The following is a 21,862-nucleotide window of genomic DNA, read 5'->3' on the forward strand; positions in this document are numbered from 1 at the left end:
TAGTTTTCAAAAATTAATCTTTATTGAAAACCAGAAATGCTTTTTTTTTTCTTCCCAGACTTTGGGGAGGGCCTGGGGAAAAGGTCATTTCTCCTTGGGATCAGGGCCTTTTGAGCCTGAATGTGTACCACACCCATGCAGAAAATGATAAGTCTAGTTTCCTTGGGCTATTTCATCCCTCATGAGCAACCATAATTTCAGCCTTTCATTCTAATACTCCAGCAACAGCAGGTGCCACTTGCTTATGATGACACTGGATTGGATGTTTCCAGAAGGCTTGGCATCTGTACCCTTAGAACTCCAAAATAGAGCATATTATCACAACACAGTGTACGGTGTAAGCCTTGTGTGGGTATGAATAAAGCTCTGTTTTTAGTATGCATTTTCTGTTGTAGGTTGGCAGGGCATAACTTTAGCCAGATGGGAAAGAAAACCTTAATGGATGCCAAACTGAGAATTTTAAGAAAGTCATGTGGCACCCTGCTCACCTTAGGTTTCTGGTGCTCTCTTATCCAGAGCTGAATTTTAAATCCTGAGCTATTTTATCTATAGAAATTCTCCCTTATCATCTCTTCTGTGTGTTTAGTCAGGTTAAGTTAGGCTGTGCTGCAATAACAACCCAACCTTGAAATCTCCATGGCTTTATATAATAAAATGTATTTATCACTCATGCTATACTGGCCGAACATTTGCTTTGGGGCCTGGGAAAAGGGCAATGGCCTCTGGTAATTTCTCTGCAAAGCTGATGAAGTCTTTGTACCTCCAGGTGTGGCTCTGCGGGGGCAGCATGGAAGTCCTTCCTTGCTCACGGGTGGCCCACATTGAGCGAAAGAAGAAGCCATACAACAGCAACATTGGCTTCTACACCAAGAGGAATGCTCTCCGGGTTGCTGAGGTCTGGATGGACGACTACAAGTCACATGTGTATATTGCGTGGAACCTGCCGCTGGAGGTAGGCCCAGCTGCCTTTCCCCACTCCCTGAGAACCATGATCCTGACTGTCACAGATCCCTGTAGTAAGCCACTGTTTTGTCACCAAAAAGATGCTCATCCCTGGAGAATTATAAGCATATTCTGGAATACGCAGATCTCAGAGATTTAGATTTAGATCCCTCTCACTTTATACTAGGTCGGCCACAACAGCAATGTGTAAATCCACTTAGAAAGATCAGAAGGGCCCTATCAGGTTAATCCCAGACTTGCTTACTTTACTAATCTGGCCATCCTGCTCCTGAACACACATCATGTCCAGAAGGTTCTTGCACAAAGTGTTTGGCACCAGACCCTCATCCACTGCCACCGTGTGCCCTCCCTCCCGTGGAGCCCCAGAGGCCTACAACATGTGCCCCGCAGAAGCCCATCCCAGCTCTTCAGCGCTCCTCTCATTCTGCTTGGGATATGGCCCAGGAAAAGTCCCACTGGAGGATAGCACAGAGCTTGCTGGTTTGAATCCCAGCTCTGTCACTTACTGCTCGTGAGGTCTTGACCAAATCCACTCAGTCTCCCCTGTGCCTTCATTTCCCTGAAATGGAAATAATAGCAAATCCTCCTTCCTAGGGTGGTTGTGGGAAGTGAATGAACTAGCACATTCAATGTGTTCAGAGCAGGGCCCAGCATGGGGTGGGTTTCCACCCCCACAACTCAGCAGGGCAACCCTACTCTCAGCCACATCTGGGTTATCTCCCCATAGTTACCTGAGCCATTCCCAAGAGACTGTTCTGAAATACTTCCCAATAGAGAGACAGCAGACTCTGCATTTCATGAGGCTGGAGCCCGGAGCAACAAAATACAGTTGAATGTGCGCAAGGTGTGTGTGTGTAACGGGGACAGAAGCAAAGAATTTATACAATTGTTGCTACAACTTTTGAAATGCATTCTACAGAGTTGGAACCTCCCTCATAGCAGTTTTTAGCTGTTAAAAAGCTATGTATTATTATTTTTTATTATTATTATTTTGGTGGTACTGGGGTTCCTGGAAGCCCTTCTACCTCCGGGCTACACTCCCAGACCTATTTTATATTTTTGAAACAGGGTCTCTTACGCCAGCGCGGCTGGCTTCGAACCTGCGCCATCCTTCTGTCTCCGCCTCCCAAGCACGGGGATGACAAGCGTGCGCCACCACGCCCGGCCAGTAATGTCCATTTTTATAGATGGGGAAACCGAGGCTGTGTGAAGCTAAAGTGACTTTAGCAAGGTTCAACCTTGTACCACATGAGCAGAGATTGAGCTCACAACTTTGTGAGCCCCTCCCCATGGCCCTGTGGCCCACGAGGAATAGGTGTCATGATCATTCCTGTTTTGTAGAAAAGGAGGCATGATCTAGAGTGGTGGTGTGACCCGGGAGTCACGGGGACGGAACTCTGATCTCTCCCAGGGCTTTCTGATCTCCATTACGGTGGTCCCCTGACCCCTGGAGGGTGCGTTTGGAGATGTTTTACAGATAGCTGAAATTGCAGATGCTGCTGGACCCTGTGCAGGTAGAACATCCCCGATGATAATCAACAGGACACTGATGGTGTTAGATGTGGAAGCATTTTAGATTTGCAATTGTCGGATTAGAGATGGTCAACTAAGGAAGTTTATACAAATATTAGAAAAATCAAAAAAATCCTGAAAAATTGTTGGTCCCAATAATTTCAAATAAGGCATACTCGACCTGTATATGTTACGCTTTTTTGTATGCATAGACACCTATAATAAGATTTAATTTATAAATTAGGCACAGCAAGAGATTAACTAAATGATAACTAAAAATAGTACAGTATTAGCTGGACATGGTGACACATGCTTGGAATCCCAGCATTCGGGAGGCTGAGACAGGAGGATCACAGTTCGCAGTCACCCTCAGCTACTTAGTGAGGCCCTTCGCAACTCAGTGAGACCCTCTTTCAAAATAAAAAATAAAAAATAGAGCTGGGGGTGTAGCTCGGAGGTAGAATGCCCCTGGATTTCACCCCCAGTACCACACACACACACACACACACACACACACACACACACACACACACACACAGCACTGTGATGGAGTTTTCCATTCTTTAGAATGTATTTCAAAGGCTGTAACAATGATAGTATATATTCTTCACTTTTACCCTCTTTACACACAGGCCTTGCACATGTTCAACTGCATTTTCTGTTGTCGAGGGCTATAGCCTCATGAAATACAGAGGCTGCTGTCTCTTGGTTGGGAACAATCTCAGCAAACTCTCTCAGGGTATGGCTCACATAACTATGGGTGTTCTGGCTGAGGAGATATATCTGATGTGGCTTAGAGCTCAGATCACTCTGTTCTGTTGTGGGGAGCAGAAACCACACCCTATGCTAGGCCCTGCTCTGAGCATATCACATCCATTAGCTTGTATATGTATATGTATGTGTATATGTATGTATGCTGTACTAAAAGTTATTGAAAACATATGAATTGCTGGATGTGGTAGCACATGTCTACAATCCCAGAACTAGGGAAGCTGAGACAAAAGGAACCCAATTTCAAGGATAGCCTCAGCAATGTAGTAAGACTCTCAGCAACCAGTGTGAAGCTTAGAGGTAGAAAGTCTCTAGGTTTAATCCCCAGCACCCAAAAAAAATTTTTTTAAATGAATTGTTTACTTCTAGAACTTTCCATTTAATATTTGGGGACTATGGTTTATCACAGGTAACTGAAATTTCAGAAAGTGAGATCAAAGATAGAGGAGGACCCTGTCTTACTGGTCCCTAATGTGAGTGGTAGCCTGCTGTGACTTCTTAAAATGACCCTTTTTAGCCGGCTGTGGTGGTGCATGCCTATAATGCCAGTACTTGGGAAGCTGTTACAGGAAGATCTCGGGTTCGAGGACAGCCTCCGCAACTTAGTGAGAAACTGTTTTCAAATGAAAATAAAACAAGATTGGGGGTGTGTCTCAGAGGTAGAATGCCACTGGGCTCAATCCCCAGTACCGAAAATAAATGAATAAATAAATAAATAAAGCAAGGAAGCAAAAAATAAAATGACCCTTTTCATTAATCATGCCAAGTATATTTAAACAGAGTTAAATATTACTGCTCATGTTCGCTTTTAGATTTTAATAAGTTTGACATTTAAAGGAATTATTCTTTAAACCTTGCTGACGCCATTTGACCTCTCCTCCTCAGCCCCTGCGAGGCGCCCCGCCGTCCCCCACAGCAGAGCAAGCCTCTCCTCGCCACTAAATCACGGCCATCTTGGGGCTGGGGCTGTAGAGTCATATTTCAGATACTTTATTTCCCCCTGTCAGCACACAGAAGCCCATTACAGGTTCATTTCTGTAAAAGCAGAGTGAATTATTCATTAGAACATCATTACAAGCTTTGCAATGGAAAATTATTTTCCCTTCTGCATATAATGAACTCCACAAAGAGCCAACAAAGGGGGAAGTTACATATGTATAGCAAAGAAAGACAGGAGGAGGTTATAGGCATTTATTTTTCTTGTCTTAATCAAATAATTCCTCTAATAATTGGCTCTGATAGTTACTGAGGAAATGTGAGGGAGAAGGAGCGAGAGATGGAGGTTGTCAGGATCCCTGTGTCTCAGGAACCCTTTGGTCCGGCGGTGATGAGAAGAGTAATGGGTCTGAGGACCTTCATAGGCTCCTGCGCACACCCAGGGACGAGGGTTCCCTGGCCCGGGTCTTGGTGATGCAAGCAGGTCTCCTTCAACCCACCTTCGGAGTGAGCCTCTAGGTCTAAGAGCTCTGGAAAGGCATCTCTGAAATGGACTCCATCTGTGCCCTTCTCTGGCCACTAACCCCTTTGCCTCTCTCTGCTTTCAGAACCCAGGGATTGACATAGGCGATGTCTCGGAAAGAAGAGCATTAAGGAAGAGCTTGAAGTGTAAGAACTTCCAGTGGTACCTGGACCACGTCTACCCGGAAATGAGAAGATACAATAACACCATCGCATACGGGGAGGTAGGTCAGACCGCACGCGCTCTGGGCTCGGGCTGCCCTTCGTTGTGCTTTGGATTGCCGCAGATCCATGTGCTCACCAGGCATTGGGTGATTCTGGGAGGTGCAGATGCTGGCAACAAGGCTCTCTCCGCCGGGCCAAGGGCTGGGGAGCTACGGGCAATAAATGTCACAATAGGGGCGGGACAGAAAGCTGAGGTGACCTTCTCTGCTGGAGGTATGTAGCGGAAGAGACCGGTCCTGGGACTTCTAAGGGAGAACATGGAGCAGGAAATGGGGTATAAAGAGGAACAGGAGTCAGGCATGGTGTAATCACCACCTATATCACACACAGCACACCTATAATTCCAATAACTGGTGTGTTGAGACAGGAGGATCACAGGTTCAAGGCTAGCCTCAGCAACTTGGCAAGAACATGTTTCTAAATTAAAAAAAAAAAAGATAAAAAGGGTCTGGGGATGTAGCTCAGAGGTAGAACATCCCCAGATTTAACCTCCAGTACCAAAAAAAGAGAGGGAGAAAGAAAGAGAGAGAGACAGGGAGATAGGGAGACAGGGTTTGGAGCCCAGTGCTATGAGTGACAGCCGCTTGACCTCCAACAAGGAAGAGCTGGTCTTCTCAGGTTTTCTTTGATGAGATAGTATCACCTTTCTACATATTAAAACACATCGATTTTTTCTCTTATTACAAATATTTTAAGTGTGCATTTGAGAAAACTTTGAAAATAATAATAATAATGGCACTGAGCATTTATGGAGTCCTTGACAGGCACCAGGCACTGAACATGGTTTCCACACACATGTTCTTTTCCCCCTCGCCTTATGGGATAGCAGAAGTATTTCTACTATATAGATGAGACTGCAGAGACTTAGAGCAATTCTATAACTAAGTTAAGGCCAGACAGCTTACAGGATTGGATGTAGGCGTTTGGACACCAGAGATAACAGGTACATTTTGATGTATGGTCTTCTTTCCTGTGTGTTTGTGTGTATATATTTGTGTATGTGTGCACATATGTGTATCAACATAGACATACACACACATACACCACACACTTGTGTATATATTTGGAGGGTACTGGGGATTAAACCCAAGTTTCTTCTACCTCTGAGCTTCTATTCTGTACCTCTGAGCTAAATTCTCAGCCCTATTTTATTTTGTTTTCAAACAAGATTTCAAAAGTTCCTGAGAGCCATACTAAGTTGCTAAGGCCAGCCTAAAAACTGCAGTCCTCCTGTATCAGCCTCCCAAGAACTGGGATTACAAGCACATGCTACCATGCCTGGCAACACTTGTATATTTTTACTAAAACATGGCTGTTCATAATGCCTCATCATTTGAAAATTTTACACAGTAATATATGGAGAATAGACTCATGTGTCATGAAACCTTTTTCCTCAACATTACTAATGTCTGCATATGGTTCCACTTCTTGCATCTGCTGGGCTTTGCTTGAGGGCCTGGACATTTGTGTGGATTCTGTTTTTATAGTATCCTAAGTACCATTGCCAAGTGCATCCTTATTTAGAAACACTTGTGGTGCTGCTTGGAGATGGAACCGATGACACCCACTTGGGCCAGGGAGCAAGTACTTTCTGCCTGGTAGAGATACCACTGGGCTCCACCATTGGAATATTTTCCCAGGGCTGCCTAGAGCACCAGTGACTACCGGGACGAAGCTAAGAAGATTCCTTGTTCCATACATTTTTCTTTAACTATGACTTTTTCTATTTTTTGATGCCCTTTGTGGAAAGTAGGCCATCCACAGGTTAAATAGTCATGGTTAAGTTAAGTAACTCTTGAACTGGAATTTAGAAAGGGATCCTAGCCGGGCATGGTGGCGCACGCTTGTAATCCCCGCGCTTGGGAGGCTGAGACAGGAGGATCACACAGGTTCAAAGCCAGCCTCAGCTACTTAGTGAGGCTCTCAGCAACTCAGTGAGACCCTGTTCCCAAATAAAGTATAAAAATAGGTCTGGGAGTATAGCCTGGAGGTAGAAAGCCCCTGAGTTCCACCCCCGGTATCACAAAAAAAAAAGAAAAAAAAAGAAAAAGAAAAGAAAGGGATCCTCATCTCTTGAAAGGGACAGTGACGGCATGTGAAGACACTGGAACCAACCTGCTGGATTGGAATTCTGGTGTGCTGTCCTCAGCTATGTGTCTTCTCTCAACTTCCAAGCCTTCATCTATAAAATTGGAGAAATGGAAGTATCTACTTCATGGGATTATTAAAAGGAAGAGTATGGAGTTCTTGGACCAGTATCTGACATGCAGCAGTAGTTATGAATAGGTCTAACTGCCTTGTCTTTCCTCCTTCAAAATTAAAGTATGTATGACTGTTTTTGGCTATCAAATGTAAAGCAGATCAAATATAAAGGAGGCATCAAATCATGATAAGCGGTGAACACATTATTCCTAAAACAATTGGGTAAATTGCCTCGCACTTTGGAGAAGAAATCGATTTAGATTCTTACAGCTCACCATATGCCAAAGTACATTTCAGATGGACTATGACATTAAATGAAAGAAAAGAACCCATAAAAGAACCATATGGAAATAGAGATTAATCTGATCTCTGAATCGAAAGGACTTTCTAAGAACAAAAGCCAGGGACAGAAATACAAAGGAAACGGATAGTGGATCCACGCTCATCAACAGTAAAATCATCTCTACATCGACTGAAAGGGAAATAATACGCCAAACTGGAAATATGGAGGCCACAAATCCTATTGATGAACAGATAACACAATTAATATATAATGAGCCCTGAAAATCAAAGTGGCCCAAGCCTGTAATCCTAGTACTTAAGAGACTGAGACAGAAGGATTGCATGTTAAGACCAGCCTTCGCAGCTTAACAAGACTCTCAGCAACCTAAAGAGACCGTATTTCAAAATAAAAAATAAAATACATCTGGGGGCTAGGCTCAGAGATAGAATGCCGATGGGTTCAATCCCCAATGCCTAAAAAAAAAAAAAAATCACAAAGGAAAACACAAAATACAAGGAGGGCCAGTTACATGGAGAAAACACAAGTGGTCGAAAAAGACATGAAATTTTTAAATTTATTTTGTAATCAGAGAAACTAGAATTTGTTTTCTTAAAAATATTGAGGTCGTTTTTTTTCCTTCTAACAAATGAATAAAGATCTGTTTCTGGAATGGATGTTGGTTGGTACTTGGCTGGCAAGGTCTTGATAATATGAAAAATCATATCTCCTCCGGTGAGAGTGCAAATTGGAAAGAGCTTTTTAAAAAGCAATTTGAACCACATGCATTAAAAAGCTTAATGATAGTCATATTTTCTTCTCCACTCTTATCCCAAGCAAATAATCTGAAATAAGGACAAAGATGTGAGAGTAAAATTGATCATCTCAGTGATTTTATTTTTTGAAGCAAAGGTTTTTTTGGGGTTTTTTTTTAGTTTAACTTGAAGATTAAAGAAAACATATTCGTAGTTTAAACGATTCAGCAGCCATTACAAATGCTGTGTACAAAATTTTCAAGGCATGAGAAAAATATTGATACTATCGTGCTGAAGAGAAAGAAGTTAGGATGATAAAACTAGATTTGCTGCTATGTTAGATAAGAGAAAGATAAGTCAGAGAACGGTAATGGAGAAATGGAGAGGATAGTTATAGGTGCCTGGGGAGTGGGGCTGCAGGCCATTTTCCTGTAGATCAATTTTCACTAATGTTTTTGTGATGATTTCATGATTAGAAGAGACATGATTATTGAAAAAGAAAGATGGAGAGCCAGAAGATGCTTGGAGACGGCCAGGAGGCTGTGGACAAGTCCCCAGTCTGTGCACTGCACAACTCCGACAACTGTCGTTCACGTCCACACACTACACATGATACCCCAGGAGCTGTGCATGGGGGTGGTCTTGGTGACAGCACAGAGATCACAGTCTGATTTGGTGTTGTTTGTAAAGGGGTAAGCCATCTGAGCAGGTTTTCCTATATTTTTAAAATCAATTCGATGCATACATACTATGGAAAATAAAAAGATAGAAACAAAACTTACCCTGCATCCCAGTCCCAGATGCAACCGATGCCATCATTTTAGGGTATCTGTTTCCCTTACTCCTTCTCTAATTACTGAGCTCGCTGTAGGCTGCAGTGTATTTGAGATGGACGATAGCGGTAAGTGAGAAATCAAATTAGCCGGTTGGCTAGCGCAGTTTCCCATCATTTCATCTTGGGTTTTCGTGACCACCTCTCTACTTCTTTTTGTCCTCTCGAGCACAAATGGTAGACAGGCCCCTTTGAGCATCTGAAGGCACTATGAGAAACAAATATGCCAAGCATTTATGTTCGTGATATACAAAGAGCTTTCACAAATCTCTAATGAAATCGTTTTTAAGATCCCAGGATCGTGAAGAAATGGACAATTCTCACAAAGAGAAGTGGTTGCTAAATATAAAACATTCCAGGTTACCATTACTAGCAAATTTATAAAAAGATATTTTTACTTACTAAAGACAATCACACTTTAAATAATAAAACTCAGGATGGATAAGTATTCCGATGCCTTGCCATGGGAATAAGAATTGATTCAAGCCCTCCAGCTGAGCAACACGTTTTAAGAACATTAAGCTGTTTATAGCCTTTGATATTGTAATCCAGTTCTAAGATTCTATTTTTGTTCTTAACAAACTCTGAAATGTGGCTTAAGCTTTGTATGTAATTTGGACTCATCACAGCCCAACTTGACAAATCTAAATTGTCCAAAAATTGGGAGGGGGGTGAAATTGTGTGAAAGGATTATGAATGATCATTATTTTCTTATATTTTCCAAAATGTCATGAGAAAACGGTGCTACTTTTAAAACCTCAAGGTAGATTTTTAAATAATTCAAATATCCACTCAGTTGTCTGCACCTAGATATGATCTAGGTACACAAAGAACAGAGTGTCCCTTTGCCTGTCATCTTGATTTATCCCCGGTTAATTTGGTTTCCATGGGAAATATGTGGAAGGGATGGAGTGTTTATAAAGAAAGGAGCCTCATCGCCTTTCCCAGTCACTGGCACGGTGAGTGGTGGGTGGGATGGTGTGGTACACAATCACAGTGGGCCTGGAGGTCCCACCTGGACAGCGCCTTACATCCCACCCCAAAAGTCAAACCTCAGTTGTCTTGGGGGTTTTATTTATTTATGCCACAGGTGCATTCCAGACCCCTAGGAGGGTGCCTGGCACATCACAGGTATTCAGTAAATAGTTTTTTTTTATGTAAATAAGAATATAAATATATTCACACGAAATATGTCTATATTAACACAAATACAAATAGGTAAACAAACACTGTGTGTGTGTGTGTGTGTGTGTGTGTGTGTGTGTGTGTGTGTGTGTGTTACTGGGGATTGAATCTAGGGGCATTCTACCTCGAAGCTATACCACCAGGCCTTTTTTAATGTTTTGTTTTGAAACAGAACAAGGTTGCTGGGAGTCTCACTACATTGCTGGGGTTGGTCTGGAGTCTCAGCCTCCCAAGAACTGGAATTACAGGCTTGCATCACCACAGCTGGCTTGCTAGGGCTCCCCCCACCCCCGGTACTGATGATGCAACCTAGGGGCATTCTACCCTCTGAGCTATACCCCCAGCCCTATTTTTTTATTCTCTATTTTGAAACAGGGTCTTATTGAGTTGCAAAAGGCCTTACTAAGTAGCTGAAGCTCTCCTCGAACCGCAAATCCTCCTGTCTCAGCCTCTCAAATGCTGGGATTACAAGTGTGCGCCGCCACCACGCCCGGCTCTTGCTAGGGCTTTTGATAATGGCAAAGTTCTTGTTTATGTTTTTCTCCATCCTTCTTTTTTTTTCTTTTCTTTTATTTTGGTACTAAAAATTGAATCCAGAGCTCTACCACTGAGAAGCCCTTTTTCATGTTTTATTTTTGAAACAGGAATTCACTAGGTTGCCCAGGCAAGGCTGAAATTTAGGACCCTCCTGCCTCAGCCTCCTGAGATTGTAGTTTCCACCATGCCTGACGTCTTGTTTGCTTTTTTGGTTGCTGTTTTTCATGCTTCTCTGTTGGTAATGACATGAGAAGCTAACCTTCAATTTCCAGGGTTACTAAAACCAGCAGTATTGACCAGCCCACCTGGGATTTGTTCACCTGTCTGCCCCCACCCTAAGCCCTCTCTGAGATTTATTTATTTATTTATTTATTTATTTATTTATTTATTTATTTATTTATTTGGTACTGGGGATGTAACCTTTCTCCGGGCTACACTCCCAGACCTATTTTTTATATTTTTATTTGGAAACAGGGTCTCATAAGCCAGCACAGCTGGCTTCGAACCTGCGCGATCCTCCTGTCTCCGCCTCCCAAGCGCAGGGATTACAAGCGTGCGACACCACGCCCGGCTCTGAGATATTTTTAAACCTGAGATCTGGGTGACCAGTGTTTCTATATCTGAAAGTTCCCTGAGATCTTCTTTTATACTACATATGGGGAAGCTGAGAGTGCAGGTCAGCCCCCTCCCCAGGACAGAGCCACTGGGCTGTATGCATGCTCCCCACTGGGACTTTGAATTGCTAAAGTGATCAGCTTACAGACTTGAGCACTGGCCCCTACGTGGGAGTCAAGTGGCCTCCTCCATCCCTGCATGAAGCCAGAACCAAACACACCAGGCTGTGGTGTGCTGGGGACTGTTTGGGAAGCACCAGCTCCAGTATATGAACTCTGATGGGTTATGTTTTGTGTGTTCCTGCAGCTTCGCAACAACAAGGCAAAAGACGTTTGCTTGGACCAGGGCCCACTGGAGAACCACACAGCAATACTGTACCCATGCCATGGCTGGGGACCGCAGGTAGGAGCACATCTCTGCCCCAGAAGGGAGTAAAGTCATCAGCCCACAGGGGCTTCGTGGGATATCCAGGAACTTCTGTGGCCCTCCACTGAGGCAGTTTTTACCTATTCTATGATTGTAAGAAGGTGGGAGGCTTTCTGGTTGTTTCTCTAAAGAAGCTAGGGGGAATATTCATAAGTATTTACATCAAGGCAAATATTAAGAGGAGCAGTGTGGACTTTTTGTACTGAGAGGGAAATGTGAATAAGCTTTGGAGTCATTTGCTAATGTGCACCGATATCCCAGGTGTACGTATACTGCTATATCCTAATACACCTGCCTGTGACTTGAAAGAAATAGTGAGATTCCCTCCTGAGAAGCCAATCGACATGTCCATCTCAAAAAACGTCACTGGTTTAGTGGTTAGTGTGACCTAGGCTGTAAGTGCTGGTACAAGAGCAAAGTGCTTAGAGAGAGAGGAGGGAAATGTTCCAGGTATATTTCAGAAAACACACAAGACAGCCTGAAAGGGGCTGCACGATTAACCAATGAGATAAACTAAAGCCCTGATAAATGAATTTCCTTGGACTACCTTTGAATTTCCTTTGCTGGCTGTGTGTGTGTGTGTGTGTGTGTGTGTGTGTGTGTGTGTACACCCAAAGAGCTTAGCAGAAACTCTCCAAGATCAGGAGAAAACGCATCCAAAAATGTCATTAGACTCGACACACATAGAAATTGTAAACATTATTCTGTCAACCAAGAGTCACAAACTAAAAAAATAATCACGTACACGTGGTTCCAAAGTTTCATGCAGAATTGGTGTGACTCCAGTTCACAGATTCTCTGTCTAGGTCTCAGTTTGCTTGTCTGTAAGAAGACACTGAACAAGGCTCTCGGTAAGTTCACCAACTCTCCTGTGTTCCAGGGATGCCCACGTTCACACGCAAAGTCACATTCATCAAGCACACACGTGGGCCCACATGCACAGGCACGAAGGCGCCTGTATTGTCTCTTTTTGTGGCCATTTCTCTTCCCCCTTAGGTCCACTCCTGACCTAGAAAAGAATCTTATTCTCTCCATTGTTACTGCAGGTGGTTCTCATAGTCAGGATCTTCAGCCTCCCTCTGGAGGTGGGTGAGCAGTGCCAGACAGGTTACAAGTCATGTCCTGAGTCCTCTGGTCCCTGTGGTAACTCTGGGACACAGATAAGAAGAATAGGGAAACTGAGGCATGGGGGGCAAGTGCCCGTGTGAGAGCAAGCTAGAGCCCAGACCTCCAGCACAGCGAAAATATTTTAAACTTATAACCAAATCCATGTAATTCAAGCTCACTTATTTGTCCCTACCACTGCCTACAATTAGTTGAGAGCCAGCGGGAAGCCCAGCCCTGCTCCTCTCCCTGCAGGCTCTCCAGCAGGAGTCGGGGGTTCCAGCGCACACCTTCCACACCTTCGTCCCTCACGCATGCGCTCCACAGGTACGTCTTGATCACCTGCTGTGGATGCTGGTTGAGGCTGTATAGAAGGAGCTGGAGTAGTTCTGCTCTCAAGCATTTATACCTGAAGCAGGGAGATGACTAAAGAGGCAGGAACCCTAGGCAGGAAGTGTAACCCAGGGTGCCAGGTGCCACGAAGTAGGAAGAGCTAGTTTGGCTCCGACCTGGAATGGAGAGAGAAGCGAGTGCTGAGAGATAAGGAGAAGAGAGATGGAGAGGCAGATGGCGGAGTCTGACAAGGTCACTTGCTCTCCCACCTCAGTGTGCAGTGGAACCCATGCACCTGCAGGGCTGGTACAAACAGCCCCTCCGAGCCCTCTCCCCAGGTTCCCGAGTCAGGAGGTCAGGGGTCAAGCCTGAGATTTTGCATTTCTAACAAGTACCCAAGTGATGCCAATGTTGCTAGGCTGAGGAGTTGGGACTCGGTCCTGAGAATACCTGGGAGCCACCGATATGGGGAGTGTTCTGTATTTAGACTGGGCACAGCCATTACTGAGGGGACCAAGAGGCTGCCACTTGGAACTGGCCAAATGGAAAGCCAGCAATATGTCCCAGCTAGTCTCAGGCCAAGATGGCCGAGAGAGTAGGGTGGATGCTGTTGGTACTGGGCCAGGAAGACTGAAGAAAGGGAACCCTAGTGGGGCCCGGCACACTGCCTGCAATATCTTTCATGATACCCACAGCTCCCTGTCCAGGCACCAGGAGCCTGGAACTGAGCCTGGGAAGTTCACTCCTTAGCCATACCTGACCATCTTTCTAGGAAATGCCAGAACTAGCTTTTAGAACACTTAACTCCCAGATTTTTCCATTCTTCTGATAGGTAACATTTGAACTGAATCCTTATTAATTGTGGCATAATAGAGACTGTTCTGGTTTGGATTTAGAATGTCCCCGAGACCTCATATTGTTGACAAGGCAGCCGTGCTGGAGGTGGGACTTGGCTGCAGAGGAGAGATCCCTGGGGGATTGCATACGGTCCCTCCTTCATTGATCCCTCTTTTGCTTCTGGCCTTCATGATGTGAGAGCAGAGTCTTTACGTATGCGTGCTCTCTCTCTCTCTCTCTCTCTCTCTCTCTCTCTCTCTCTCTCTCTCTCTCTATCTCCTCCCCATGCCATGCCCTGAGCTCCCCAGACTTCACCAAGCCTAAATGGACTGGACCTCTGAAATATCCAGAACTGTGAGATATAGATCTTCTTTCCTCTAAGTTGTGCTGGTCAGGTGTTTTGGATACAGCAATGAGGATGCTGACTATAACAGAGACCATCTCATTTAGATGTTGCAAAATCAACAAGTAGCCACCATCTATAAATGAAAAAGGGGGTAAAGATGGTCTAATAAATGTCTCCCAGAGGTCTGAGGGCTTTCTCTTATAAGTTGTTGGGTTTGGTTTTTTTGTTTTGTTTTGTTTTTGTTTGTTTTTTGTTTTGTTTTGTTTTGTTTTGTTTTGTTTGCCTTTAATATGTCAGGGAAGGTTTTCTAAGCCACTAAGGAAGCTCTTGGTCCCACCTGACGACCAGGACCTGAAGACAGTTTTCAGCTGTCTTTTGTGGTCCTGTGGTTACCTCCTCCCAGTGCCCCCTGCCCTCCTTGCATCTCCCAGAATATGCTCTAACACCTTGTTATGGCCACACCTCTGATCTAGGGGAGACTCCTGCGAACTTGACCTTATCTATTCTTTAGTCCACTTCTATTTTCTCCCTTAGGGTCCTCTCTCAAGGCACCTGCTAGAAAGGTCCATCAAAATGCCTAGGTAGCAATTTAATGAGTGCCTTCATCTTGAACCCTGAAGATCATCGTCTACTTCCTCTACCCCACCCCAGCCCGCCCACCAGGCAGGAGCCAGGCACCAAGTTTTCCTTCCTGTTGGGTGCTTAGTGGCATTTATAGCACAGTACCAGGGCCTTTGTTGAGAAATGACTAGAATTTATCTTTTACCAGTTACACCTGCATGCAGAACTTTTCCAAATGAATGTTCCTGCCACTTAGTTGATTATGGAACAACAAACAAAATTAGGCTGCTCATCGCTCCCCCTGACTCCAGGATGAGTGCCTATAAGCGGACCCTGGTTGCTTTCCATGAGTTGATTTTTTAAAAGCAAAACTAATGTTTTCTATGCTGCCACACATTCTGAATCAGAGTGCACCCCTGGCACAGCTGTCAGGCCATCCCTCCACCCCTCATCAAGCCTCCTCCTCACTTCCCAGACTCAATACCTCTAAGCACAGAGTCCTGTCTCCCCACCAAGTGGGGGCCCTGGCACGTGCGTGTGTGTGTGTGTGTGTGTGTGTGTGTGTGTGTGTGTGTGTGCGTGCGCGTGCCAGTGATACTGGGCAATGCATCTGGGGTGAGGGGCATTCTACTTCTGAGCTACACCCTTAGCCTCATTTTATTTTTTATTTTTAAACAGGGTCTTGCTAAGTTGCTGAGGTTGGCCTCAAACCTGTGACCCTCCTGTCACAGCCTCTCAAGTGCTGGGATCACAGGCAAGCACCCCCACGCCCATTACCCTGACCTATTTTATTGTGTTGTGGCACTGGAGATTGAACCCAGAGCATTGTAACTCTTAGCTACACTCTCAGGCCTATTTTTGTTGTTGATGTTGTTTTGAAACGGGATCTTACTGAGTTGCTGCGAGCCTGTGATCCTCCTGTCTCAGCCTCCCCAAGAACTGGGACTTCAGGTGTACAGGTGTGTGCCATCATGTCTGGCTCACTAACCTCTTCTAAAACTTCTTAAGTGCTATGAGCAGACAGACTGAATCAGAGCTCCTATAACCAGACAACTCCCAGCAGAAGGGATTGTTGTTTCACGGACATTGTTAGCTTAATTAATGGACTCTATGTTGTAATTTATTATCAAGCAGCAATTAAACAGAGATAAAATAGGCACTGAGGAGGATAATTTCCTGTCTTACAGCATGTGTTTATCAACAAGATGGAAACAGTTCCTGGCCACTCAGAACTGGCTTGCTCTGAGGCGTCTGTCGGGAAGCTCGTGACCAGCTTCATGGTTACTAGTTTGAGTTGGACAGACATCTATTACTTTTTTTGAGTCTAAGTTTTATTTAAAAACAGAAGGTTGGGAATGCAGCAGCAGCAGCAGCAGCAGCAGCAGCAGCAGCAGCAGCAGCAGCAGCCTTTGGTGCCAGCTTGAATCTATTTAGAGCCAAAAGTCTTTACCTAAGGAGGACCACAGACTCCCACCCCAGTTCTCAGCTGTTTCCTTCCAAGGCTCATGACCAGGGCGCCTCCCCAAACTGGAGCAGCCACAGGAAGACCCAGAAGCTTTGGCTGCATCACAGAGGGCTCGAAGGGCCAGGGGTTGACCTCCTGGCCCTCTTCCAGCCCAGCCAGTCAATATTCCCCAGCCACAGCTTCTGATTTCCCTGAGAGGCAAAGAGGCAAAGGTGTGATCAGGAGATGAACAGGATCAGTACTTCTCCCAGGGACCCAGGGGCTCACTGAAGCTTCTTCCTCAGTTCTTACCTTCCTGGGCCCCAGGGTGCCAAGACAGCTCTCCAATCCCTGCAGCTGAGTTGCTGTCCAAGGTCCTGACTGTGGACTCTGATCCAGAGCTGTGAGTCCAGCCCCTGCCAAGGTCAGCTCTGAGCACTCCAGGTCAGGGTTGGGCTGAGCAGGGAATAGCATTGCTGATGAAACCCAGTTCTGTCTGGTTTTAGCTACACGGTCATCCTCCTATAAGGTAGCCACGCCCTTATACTACCTTTTTGTTAATAAGAAAATGAAGATTCAGGTGGAATAATGCCAATTTTTGAATGATATTTCTGTGTCTCTTGGTCTTAGAAGCTTTTCTGTTCCATCTGGGGAATTCTGGGGAGCATCTCTTGTATCTTTGAGCCCCTAAAAGTTCTCCAGACAGCAGCAAGGTATATTAGAAAGACTTAGAGCAAGTGTAGAGGAAATGTTTGCATTTGGAATGTAAGAACCAAGGTGAGCATAAGAATTTAAGAACAGGGGCCGGGCGTGGTGGCACATGCTCATAACCCCAGCATTTGGGGGGCTGAGACAGGAGGATCCTGGTCTGAGGGCAGCCTCAGCTACTACTTGGTGAGGCCCTTTGCAACTCGGTGAGACCCTGTTTCAAAATAAAGAATAAAAAAATAGGACTGGGGCGTAGCTTGGAGGTAGAATGCCCCTGGGTTGTATTTCCAGTACTGAAAAAAAAGAAGAATTTAAGAACAGGGGAGCATAAGACATATTTGGGGGGAAGATAAACTGAGGCAGAGTTGACCAAGGCGATTCGGGGCAACCAATGGGGACAGAGTCGCAAGAGCCCCAGGTGTCAGGATACGGGGCTGGAGTTTCCCACCCAGCATCTCAGACATGATTCAAGGGCACTGTGAACCATGTGAGAACTGGTTACAAATGCAGGTTCCTGAGACCAACCCCGATTACCTGAACATGGGGCCTGGGTTCTGCACGGTAACATCTCCAGTAGCCTTTCCTTTTTCATAAAGCTATCAAGCATTTCTAATGGGCAAGTCTTCATGTTAGCCCTTATAGGTCATGATCCTATGTCCCTGTTTGCCTAATACATACCCAGTTTATGCCTAGTGTCTCACCTGAATTTGTAAAATTTTATAATGCTATCTCAGTTTTTATGTAATCGAGTTTTTAATTTTTTTTTTTTTTGGTGGTACTGGGGTTCCTGCAAGCCCTTCTACCTCTGGGCTACACTCCCAGAACTATTTTTTTTTAATTTGGAAACAGGGTCTCTTAAGCCAGCACGACTGGCTCTGAACCAGCGCGATCCTCCTTGCTCTGCCTCCCAAGCGTGGGGATTACAAACCGTGCGCCACCATGCCCGGCGAGATTTTTAAAATTTTAAGATAAAATTCGCTCTTTATAATGCATAGCTTTTCAAGTTTATATATACATAATATTTATATATAATATTTTTGTGGTACTAGGCATGAACTCAGGGGGTTTCTGCCTCAAAGATGCACCCCAACTGCACTTTATTTTCTTATTTAATTTTTGACACACGGTTTCTCTAAATTGTTGCACACTGTCCTTGAACCTCTGATCTTCCTGTCTCAGCTTCGGGACTACAAGCATGTTCTGTGAAACCTTGCACAAGTTTATTTTTTTGAAATAGAATTTCACTATGTTGCCCAGGCCAACCTGAAACCTCTGAGCTCAAGTAATCCTCTTGCCTCGGCCTCCCAACTAGTTAGGTCTACAGACCCACATGACTGCACTTTTACAAGTTTTGGCAAAACATGGGTTCGAGTAATTATACCTCAATCCATATATACAGCGGTTCTGTCTCCCTCAAATTCCCCTGAGCCCCTCTATTGCTCTTCCCACTCCCCATCACACTGAAGACCGCCTGACTGAGAGCGTTCATGGGAGTCACCCGTGTGCCTACACAGGCACACACAGACACTGCCCTGGCACACTGACGCAGCTCCTTCCCTGAGCTGAGGATACAGCTTCTCAGCAGCCCCCGCTGTGGACAAGACATCACCAACAAAGGCCTCCGAGTGAAGAGCCCTGGAGAGCTCTCTTTTTATTTTTTATTTTTTATTTTATTTATTTATTTATTTATTTATTTATTTATTCATTCATTCATTCATTGTGGTACCTGCTACCTCCGGGCTAGACTCCCAGAACTATTTTGTATTATTTTTATTTGGAAACAGGGTCTCTTAAGCCAGCGCAGCTGGCTTCGAACTTGTGCGATCCTCCTGTCTCCACCTCCCAAGAGCGGGGATTACAAGCGTCCGCCACCACACCTGGCTCTCTTTATTTTTTATCATTTATTTATTTATTCATTCATTTTTGGACTGGGAGTTGACCTAGGGGACTTCTGCCTGTGAGCTACAACTCCAGTTCTTTTTATTTTGTATTTTGAAACAGGGCTTTGCTCAGTTGCTGAGGCTGGCCATCAAACCTGTAATCCTCCTGTCTCAGCCTCCCAAGTACTGGGATTACAGGTGTGTGCCACCACACCTGACTTTAGTGAGCATCTTTGAAACACCTACTAACTGAAATGGGATGTTCTTAACGCAAGGTGTGTGTGGTAGAGAGGAATTAAGAGTGTCCGCTCCTGTTTGAGGGGCATGAGGCTCCTCTCAGGATCTCTCTGGTCTCACAGGCCCCGGGGAAGGCACAGCACCCTCTCTGTTTGCCCTCTCTGGCGATGCGTTTTACGCTTCCTCTCCCTTTTCTACGAGGCTCACATCCCTTCCCTCAGTTAATTCATCACCAGAATGACAGATGAGAATTCTTTTATCCCATAATTAAATTTAATCTGATCCTGGACTCATTCTCTGATGGCTTCATCTTTTAAGCGATACATCATCTAAACACCTTGTCATTATGATGCATGGTGCCAATAAGGCACTAGTGCCCCGCCGGAGTGACAGCTTCAGCAAGCTATTAGCATGTAGCAGGCAAACACAGACCTGATCAGCATCCAGCAGCCACTTGGCTTCCAAATGCAATCGCGTAAGTATTGAAGTTCAGGAGACCGAGCCATTGAGAGCACTCTGACGGTTCACACCCAAGGAAAGATGGTTTTGTCCCAGGAAGCAGACCTGTAATTCCCGGAACACTCATCCCCAACTTGATAAAAAGCCATGCTAGTGGTCCCTCTCCATCCACGGGACTCTGGTTCCTGGAAGCATCTTGGAATCAAGGCAGGGGTCCTCAGACTTTTGGGAATACAGAATTGAGGGACCAAGGGCCGTTTCCACTCACAGAGAAGAGAGAAGAGACAGAGAGCAGGAGAGAGAATACCAGTGCCACCTTGCACATCTGAAATTCAACACTGCGGAGGTCTCTACCGCTCATTTCCATTTCCCATCTCTTATGCCATATTTTAAGAGCCCTTCCCCCCACACCCCGCATTCTGCTGCAACACTTCTAATTCATTTCGCCTCACTCCAGGTAGTGGGAATATTAAGAGCTTTTTTCTTGTTGTTGTTCCTCTGACTCATCTTCTCTCAGAATGCCCAAAGCGTTTCTGATTTTATTACCTCAGGGTGGCTAGTGCCCGCCTCCCAGGCTCCCCTCCTCTGCAGCCTGAGTGGGTGTTCTTCACGCCCACCTCTTTGCAGACTTCAGTGTGGTTCAGGGCTGTGTACTTTCTGCTTGCTGGGACTTTCCCAAGGCTTTGGGAGATCCAGGCCTCTTTCCCTGCCATCTGTTTTGCTTCCTTTACTATTCCCAATCCCCAGACCCTTCTTCGTAATTACCCCTGATATGTGCCTTTCATGGTCTGCGGGCAGGGAATGGGAAAACTTGATTTCCTAAATGGTCTCCACAAGTAAACGTGCATGCATTTGATTTTGTCTAAGGAGGACCCAAGGTTATGGGTAACTACTGTACTATTTCTTTCTTGCCAGAATGAATTGATGAGCTGTTCTCTCCAGGAAGTCAGAGTTGCAGTCATAAATTGTTTTCCAGTAGAGAGGCTTAGTTAAAAGTTTTGAGCCAGGTGTGGTGACACACGCTTGCAATTCCAGTACTTGGGAGGCTAAGACATCCGGATTGCAGTTTCAAGGCCAGCCTCAGCAACTTAGCGAAGCCCTCAGCAACTTAGTGAGAGCCTGTTTCAAAATAAAAATAAAATAGAGTTGGGGGTGTAGCTCAGCGGTAGGATGCCCCTGGTTTTAGTCCCCAGCAACACACACCACACACACACACACACACACACACACACAAACATTTTTTTTTTAACCTCAGAAGTTTAGCTGATTTTTCTCAAGTTGAAGAAAATGACTGGGTCCAGTTTTGTGTTCAATGATAATCTTGGAAAAGAAATTCAGAACGAACAGTTAATGGAGTGGTACCCACATTGCTAACTGGACCTTCCTACCTCTCCCAGAGCTGTTAAATTCAACCTCTAAGTAAGCAGAACTTGCTACCAATCTTTTTTATTTTTTCTTTTTGACTAAAGGTATAACAGCAAACTGAGAGTTTGGAAAACACAAATTTAAATCACCCATGATCCTTCCACCCCCAAAGAGCTGTTTTCATTACGGAGTCTTGCTTCCCGCTTTTTTTCCCCCCAAAGAAATATGTTGATTTCTTAGGTTGTTTTTATATCACTGAATTAATAAGGAAACAACATTGGTGTTTGTAAGGATGAAAGGGAGAAGGAGAAAGCTCCTGGTGAGAAGGTGTTTCCTGCCGCACACGCTGGGACCCAGCATAAACATCACAGGGACCTCGTACCCTGACCGCTTAACTCAGAGAACCGTGCTTTCTCTTTGGAGAAGTGATATCTGTTGACTCCCTATCTTCAAAAGCATTGCACACTTGAAATTGAAATAGTTTAAGATCAGGGTGAAGGGCGGATCCCGAAGAGGTTAGGGCTGGTGGAGACAGGCCATTGGTACAAGGTGTTAGGACCTCTCGAAGGAGCCCCAGAGTCTCCCATCTGAAGAGGCCAAAGGAAAACTAAAAACTAGGAGTCTAGAACAGAATGCCCTGGACTGCCAAGCTGGGGAGCTGGTGTTATGTGGGGCGCCGTGACCCCTGGGGAGCCACTGCACACTGCTATCGACTCTAAGAAGGTGTGGATGGCAGAGCACTGCCAGCTCCAATCCCAGCAGCCCACAGACCCCGGCTAAGAAAGCCCGATGAGGGCGCCCCCTGGGGGTACCGGGCTGCAAGATAC

General features: G+C 45.1%; 1 protein-coding gene across 1 annotated transcript in view; it reads left to right on the top strand.

Annotated features, from left to right (window-relative positions):
• GALNT17 (polypeptide N-acetylgalactosaminyltransferase 17) overlaps window positions 1-21,862 on the top strand; it is a gene marked incomplete at both ends in the record, with an annotated part of 480,311 nt that overhangs the window by 443,047 nt on the left and 15,402 nt on the right. Inside the window, 3 exons of the mRNA XM_080703050.1 lie at window positions 767-952; window positions 4,791-4,928; window positions 11,642-11,737. Of these exons, the coding sequence (XP_080559176.1) occupies window positions 767-952; window positions 4,791-4,928; window positions 11,642-11,737 (420 nt within the window). The remainder of the gene's footprint in view (window positions 1-766; window positions 953-4,790; window positions 4,929-11,641; window positions 11,738-21,862) is intronic.

The sequence above is a fragment of the Muscardinus avellanarius genome (assembly GCF_963383645.1).
Source record: "Muscardinus avellanarius genome assembly, chromosome: 10".
Lineage (NCBI taxonomy): Eukaryota > Metazoa > Chordata > Mammalia > Rodentia > Gliridae > Muscardinus > Muscardinus avellanarius.